Below are 6929 nucleotides of genomic sequence, written 5' to 3'. Positions count from 1 at the left end.
CAGCAAGTTAGTTTAACTAATCGGGACTCCTGGTTTGGTGAACATGAATCAGAAAACAACACAGAGAAAAATTTGTTATGAGTGCAAGAACATTTCACTTGAGTGTCAGGTTCACTGCTTGGTTTGATTTTCAGGAAAAAGAGTAGCACAGATTTGGTACTTTAGTTCTACTAATTACGCAACCTGAGAGGCAAAGTGATACAAACCTATCCATATTTGGCTCATCACACCTGTAACAGTGTAAGCATTAAGTACATGCGTGAGGAATGGTTCAGTGGGGAGAGGGGAGTAATGGCTAGGACCAGCTCACATTTCAGCTCCGGATAAGGTGGTGGGGGGCTGGGGGAGGATATTCAGAGAGGAGGAAGGGCTGACACATAAAGTTCTTTCATTTTAATGATCATACAGCTAGTTCTCAGGAAACACAACACTGCAGTCAGGAAAATAGCAAATGAATGCAAGTTTCAAGGATTATGAAACTCACAAAGATCTTAAAATTTGTCTGATTTTTCCTACATCTGTGTTTCAGACGGTGCATCAAGAAGCTCCAGAATTTTTAAACTTGCAATCCACTATGACCTGTTTAAGCAAAACAAAAAAACAAACAAAAAAACAGACCTGTGTTATAGGTTTTGGAAAGTCTCCCTCTACTAATTTAAGTCATGTTTATCTCGGGGGAAGCCCAGAGGATGCCATCTCTTTCAATATCCTTCCTCTTCCATTGATTAAGCTCTCATTCTTCCATTAATCTCTCATTCTTTCATTCCCTCAAAACTTAGTCATTGTCTTCTATGTGCCAGGAACTGCAAAGAGTCACTAGGAGGGACTTCCCTGGTGGTCCAGTGGTTAAGACTTCACCTTCCAATGCAGGGGGTGCAGGTTTGATCCTTGGTCAGGGAGCTAAGATCCCACATGCCTCGGGCCAAAAAACCAAAACATAAAACAGAAGCAATATTGTAACAAATTCAATGAAGACTTTAAAAATAGTCCACATCAAAAAAATCAAAAAAAAAAAAAGAGTCACTGGGGATATTAAATAAATAAAACAAAATTTCTGCTTTTGAGTTACTCCCAAGGGCACGCTCCATCTCAGTTTCCTGGAAATCAGCCATGCCATAGCGCTGTTACCTCCGCGGACCTCTTTCTAGTTCCTATGACTTGGAAATGGTGCAGTGTGGGCTGGGAGCTTAGCTCTATAAAACAGCATGTTGCTATGGGAAGTTCACAGGTCTGGGAGTTCAAGCTTGGGTCTGGGTGATCACGTAAGATGATCACGTAAGATGATCCAGCCCTGGATGATCAGATTTGTTTAGAAATCTTGCCATGTCATTTAATAATGTGATCTTGAGCCAGTTAGTTACCTCTACTGGACGTGGTTTCCACATCTGCCATATAAAAATAATGGTACACATCTATCTTAGGGTGTTTTTAGTTTTAAATTCTATCAATATATGTAAATTATTTAGTGTAGTACCCAACACCTGGTAATTGTCCAATAAATGATGGCTATTATTTTCTCTCTGGACTTCTGATTTCCTAACTGCAAACTGACAAGTGATTCTGAGATCCAACCCAACTATTAAAACTTTTGATTATGACAATCCTCCCTGTTCCCATCCCAAACCAGGGTTTGTCCTGGGATCTCAGAGCCTCTCCATTTCCTCTCCCCAAGGACCAAGGACAAGATTGAATTCCTTACTTCACTGCTGCTTTGTACTCTTCATCACAGGCTACTTGACATTCTATTTTAAGCTTGTAGTTGTTAAGATTGCCATCACAGCCAGAGTAGACAAAACTTTCACATCTTTTGGAAGTTTTGTTGTAGAAATATCTAAGGTGAATTTCAAAGCAGCTGCCAAATTGGTAGTCCATTAAGCAGGGATCTGCAAGAGAGGTTCCCATTGAGTTAGGGGGAAATAGAGAGTTGTCTTCACAGGCGCTTAGTAATTTCTCACATTAGTCTGGAGATATTCCCTATTCAAGGTCACTGGAAGGCATTTGGTTTTCTCTTGGTATTAGGATCACTTGGCAAGGTTGCCCTTGGGCATGGAAATTGATTAAAACTCTAGGTTCTGGTCCTGGGCAGTGACTTGGAGACATAGTGAGCAGTGAAAAAGGAAGTTCTATCGAGTATCTTGTGCAAAGTAATGAGGTTTACCTGTCACATCTTACATTTTATTAAAGCACAATCTCCTGCTTCTCCATACTTTCATCTTTCTCTCCTCTTAACTGCCTGCATAGGACATACAGTGCTCACCCTCCAGTTTTCATAGACTCACTATACTAACCATGCCCCCAGTTTGAGGTAACTGTGCCTGCTACTTGACACAGGATACATACCAAGATGCATAACCCTGGAGCTGATGCTTTTTCACCCTCATACCCTGTCATCTCTCCCTGTGTCCCCTTGCCAGAAGCAAATCTTCTGTTTTTATTCAACATGGTTGTATTGGCAACCTCAAGCAGCCAGACTGGAATATATTCCTTGGTAAAAGTAACTATTTAAATACAGTTACATACATAATCTTATTTTATACAAACACACTCTGATACAGGCATTTTTCTGATCTATGTTTAACACAAGGGAAACTGAAGCTAAGGTGTGGTAAGGGATTGAGTGACTTGAACAAGTGTACATATTTGCTAAGCGGCAGGGACAAAATTTGGGGTGTCTGACTCACAGTGTAGACTGTGCTATCTCCCCATGTTATGGAAGCACTTGAGCCTGTACACATTATCTGTGGAAGAAAACATCATTGCCTTTCACATCTGCATGTTGAGCTCCTCTGAACAGTGACCATATGTTCAAGCATTCTGTACTCCCCCAGAGCCTAGATATTGAAAATGCCTCAGTCTGTTCGGTTTTCCTTTTTTTTTTTTCCTCTCATCTCGGTACATACTCTTGAATGGCCTGAGATCTTTGAAATTTGCCATGAAACCCCTAATTCAGAATACTTCTAGTCCTTTGCACCTCCTACAAAAGAGAGTCCCATCCGGAAAGGACTTATTGGTGTCATAGTTTGTTTTTTTTCTCATCAGATGCCTAGAGTAGATAATGCCCCAAGTCAAAGTAGTAAGAGTTTTTGGGTATTGACACAAAAAGGGGACCTTCCTGGACCACCTGGATATCGAGTTTTTTCTAACTCTTTCTTCCTCCTTCATAATTAGTCTTTGGATTTATTTTCTGTTTCAGTTTCATACCTTTGAGTTTTCCACATATTTTCTCAGAAATCCTAGTAACACCGCCCATTAGTGGGGTAGTCAGCAAGAAGAAGGCGAAGAGCCCCAAAAGAAATCCCAGCTCAGTAGACTTCATGGTGCAGCTAGCAGCAAGTAGGAGAGTCTTGTTATCAACTGGTGTTATATTTTGGATCTGATACTTGAGAGGGCTGAGCCCACTTACCCCAAGGGCCAGGACTGGGCATTTCCAGGTATTGAGTTGGACGGTGAGTACTTGGGTATCCAGCCATGAAGCTGAAGGTCCCAAGCTGATTAGACGCCTGATAGTGAGTCTCATGTTTATCTAGAATGCAGCGCTTCTGGGTACGTTTAACCATGGAGGGTAGAACCATCGGAGCATTGAATTAAAAAGGGATTGCTTCCTTTCCTCACCTTACCCTTCTACAGCAAGGAAGAGACTGATTCTGGTACAACAGAAAGAATGTAATAAACACAGTAGCAATGATAGTAGCTGTATGGTCAGGTCATTCAAGATGGCTGTTCTCTTGCTCTCTGTACATCCCCTGCTTGACCAGTGCCTGCTTCACCTACACCCTACTCACAGGACTGACCTTCCTACATACTTGCCCCAAACCCCAGCTAATGATTGTTCTTATCAAAGGGGTGGTGAAGGGCATGCCCCTTTGCTAGTTTACCTGGTAACTGATAAGCCAACCTGACAGTCAATTCCCCCTTTAACTGCTAAGAGCGAAGACTGCTTCCATGTCCTGCCCACTGTCTGCTGCATATGATGGGGTGTCGCTCCAGGACCTTGCTTCAGCTGTGTAAATCCCCCTCTCCATTAAATGTCTCTGTTGCTGACTCTGGGCTCTTTCTTCAGTCTTGAAGCTGGGCAAGTACAGGCCTTGAAGGCCTGCGGAGTGCAGCCCAAGAGTAGCTAACCCCTATAGTAATTCCTTCATGCAAACACTATTTAAAGCCTTATATCTATATCTATATCTATTTCTATCTCACTAAATTATCACATGCACCCCATGAGTTAAGTGCAATTACGATCATCACTTACAGATGAAGAAACTGAGGCTGAGGTTAAGTTATATGTACAAGGTCACACATCTATTATGTAGTGGACACAAGATGTGAACTCATGACACTCTATTACCTAGGAATGTGGGACACCTTTGTTCTGTCTTCTTGTAAGACTTTTGAAATTTTGACTTTCACATTTGAACCTTTAAGCAACCTGAAGTTGATTATTTTTGGTAAGGTATAAAATAAAGAAATGATTTCATTTTTTCAATGCTTCCAGACCCATTTAATGATGAGTGCCTCTTTTATTCAGGTTCTGAACTCTTTATTTCACTACACTGTATATTCCTGCTCCAAAACCATTCTTAATTGCTTGAATTTTGCATTATTTTAGGATTTTGCATTTTCATATACATTTTATTTTTTTTGGAGCAGAGAAAAGTTTATTGCGGGGCCAAGCAGGGAGAATGGGTGGCTCGTGCTCAAAAACCCCGAACTCCCCAATGGTTCTGGGGGAAAAGTTTTTATAGGCAAAATTTGGGGTGAAGGCTGCAGGGTGTGAGGCTTTCTTCTGATTGGTTGGTGGTGAGGTAACTGGGTGGTCCTCCAGGAATCTTGTGCTCAGCCTGAGGTTACCCATCCTCCATCTAGGTGGGGGCCTTAGTTCCTGAAGAAGAACTCAAAGATATTGTTATATATATTCCTTATGGAGGAACCAGGAACCTGCCCCAAGGCTGCACTATTGTTTCTTGACTGCTCCTCCCTTGTTTCTGCATCCCCTCCCTTCCTTGATTAGTACTTGTTTGAATCTGCTCATATACATTTTAGAGACAGTTTGTTAAGTACTTCAGAAGACCCATCTTGGTTATTGATTTGAATTGCATTGGATTTACAGATCACTTTGAGGAGAATGACATCCTTACAGTATTGTCTTTGGTATACAGTTCTTCTATACTGGTTTTCATTAATATCTGCCAAGAAAGGTTTATGATATTTACCATACAGGTCTTGCAATCTTATTTATATTTTTGATATTATTGTAAATGTTATCTTCAAACGTTATATTTCTTTCTGTTTGTTTCTGATGTATAAAATGTTATTCATATTATATATTAATCTTATGTCCAGCATAAGCATTTCATTAACGAGTAGTGATGTTTATGATCCTTTCATATACTTGTTCATTTGTATGTCTTCTTGGACAAATGTCTTGTCAGGACCTTGTCCTTTTTAAAATCAGATGTTTTGGGTTTTTCCCCCTAATGAGTTGTGTGATTTCCTTATATATTTTGGATATTAACCCTTTACGAGATATATAGTTTGCAAATATTTTCTCTCATTCCGTAGGTTACCTTTTCATTTTGTTGATTGTTTCCTTTGTTGTGTAGAGCTTTTTTATTTTTTCTTTTGTTGCTTGTGCTTTTGTTGAAGGAAGGGGGACCCTTCCAGGGCCCGAGAGCGGGCTCTTGTCTAACACTCGAAAATGAATTGTCTGAGGAGACACAGGTGCTGACAAAGCAAGAGACTTTATTGGGAAGGGGCACCTGGGTGGAGAGCAGGAGGGTAAGGGAACCCAGGAGGACTGCTCTGCCACTTGGCTCGCAGTCTCGGGTTTTATGGTAATAGGGTTAGTTTCCGGGTTGTCTCTGGCCAGTCATTCTGACTCAGGGTCCTTCCTGGTGACCTGTGCATCACTCAGCCAAGATCGATTCCAGTGAGGAGGATTCTGGGAGGTTGGTAGGACATATGGACTGGTGTCTCCTCTCTCCTTTTAACCTTTCCCGAATTCTTCTGGTTGGTGGTGGCTTGTTAGTTCCGTGTTCCTTACCAGGACCTCCTGTTGCAAGATAACTCATGCAAATGGTTACTGTGGTGCCTGGCCAGGGTGGGTGGTTTCAGTCAGTGGTTCCCCTAACACTTTTGTTGTTATATCCAAGGAGATTTCTCCTTATGCTTTCTTCTAGGAGTTTTGCAGTTTCAAGTTTTATGTTAAAGTCCTTAGCAGTTTCGAGTTAATTTTTGAGAGTGTTGTAAGATAGGGTTCCTATTTCATAGTTTTTCATGTGAATATGTAGTTTCCCTAACATCATTTATTGAAAAGACTACCCTTTTCTGAGTGTGTATTCTTGGTTCCTATGTCAAGTTGATCCTTTATGGGTTTATTTCTGGGTTCTTGATCCTGTTCCATTGGTCTATGTGTCTGTTTTCATGCAAGTACAATAATGTTTTGATTACAGTAGCTTTTTAGTATTGTTTGAAATCAGGAAGTGTGATGCCACCAGATTTTTCTTTTTCTTTTTTAAAAAAATAAATTTCTTTGTTTATTTTTTGGCTGTGTTGGGTTTTCATTGCTGGGTGTGGGCTTTCTCTAGTTGTGATGAGTGGGGACTACTCTTCGTTGCAGTGCGTGGGCTTCTCATTGCAGTGGCTTCTCTTGCTGCAGACGATGGGCTCTAGGCACATGGGTTTCAGTAGTTGTGGCACATGGGCTCAGTAGTTGTGGCTCACAGGCTCTAGAGTGCTGGCTCAGTAGTTGTCACGCATGGGCTTAGTTGTTCCGTGACATGTGGGATCTTCCCGGACCAGGGCTCAAACCCGTGTCCCCTGCATTGGCAGGTGGATTCTTAACCACTGCACCACCAAGGAAGTCTCCAGATCTGTTTTTCTTATTCAAGGTTGTTTTCTCTATTTGGGATCTTCTGTGGTCCATATAAATTTTA

The 6929-nt window shown here is 41.3% G+C and overlaps 1 protein-coding gene across 1 annotated transcript; it reads right to left on the bottom strand.

The window, feature by feature from the left end:
• Nucleotides 1-1238: 1238 nt before the first annotated feature.
• SPINT4 (serine peptidase inhibitor, Kunitz type 4) lies at nucleotides 1239-3389 on the bottom strand. Its single transcript, XM_007115496.2, has 2 exons — nucleotides 3202-3389; nucleotides 1239-1883 (listed from the first exon to the last, which is right to left on the bottom strand). Exons 1-2 carry the CDS (start codon nucleotides 3314-3316, stop codon nucleotides 1696-1698), a joined length of 303 nt encoding a protein of 100 aa, XP_007115558.1. The 5' UTR covers nucleotides 3317-3389; the 3' UTR covers nucleotides 1239-1695.
• Between the last annotated feature and the right edge of the window lie 3540 nt (nucleotides 3390-6929).

Source organism: Physeter macrocephalus, chromosome 14 (assembly GCF_002837175.3).
Source record: "Physeter macrocephalus isolate SW-GA chromosome 14, ASM283717v5, whole genome shotgun sequence".
NCBI lineage: Eukaryota > Metazoa > Chordata > Mammalia > Artiodactyla > Physeteridae > Physeter > Physeter macrocephalus.
Note: the sequence above shows the minus strand (reverse complement) of the source record. Positions and strands in the feature narration are given on the sequence as shown.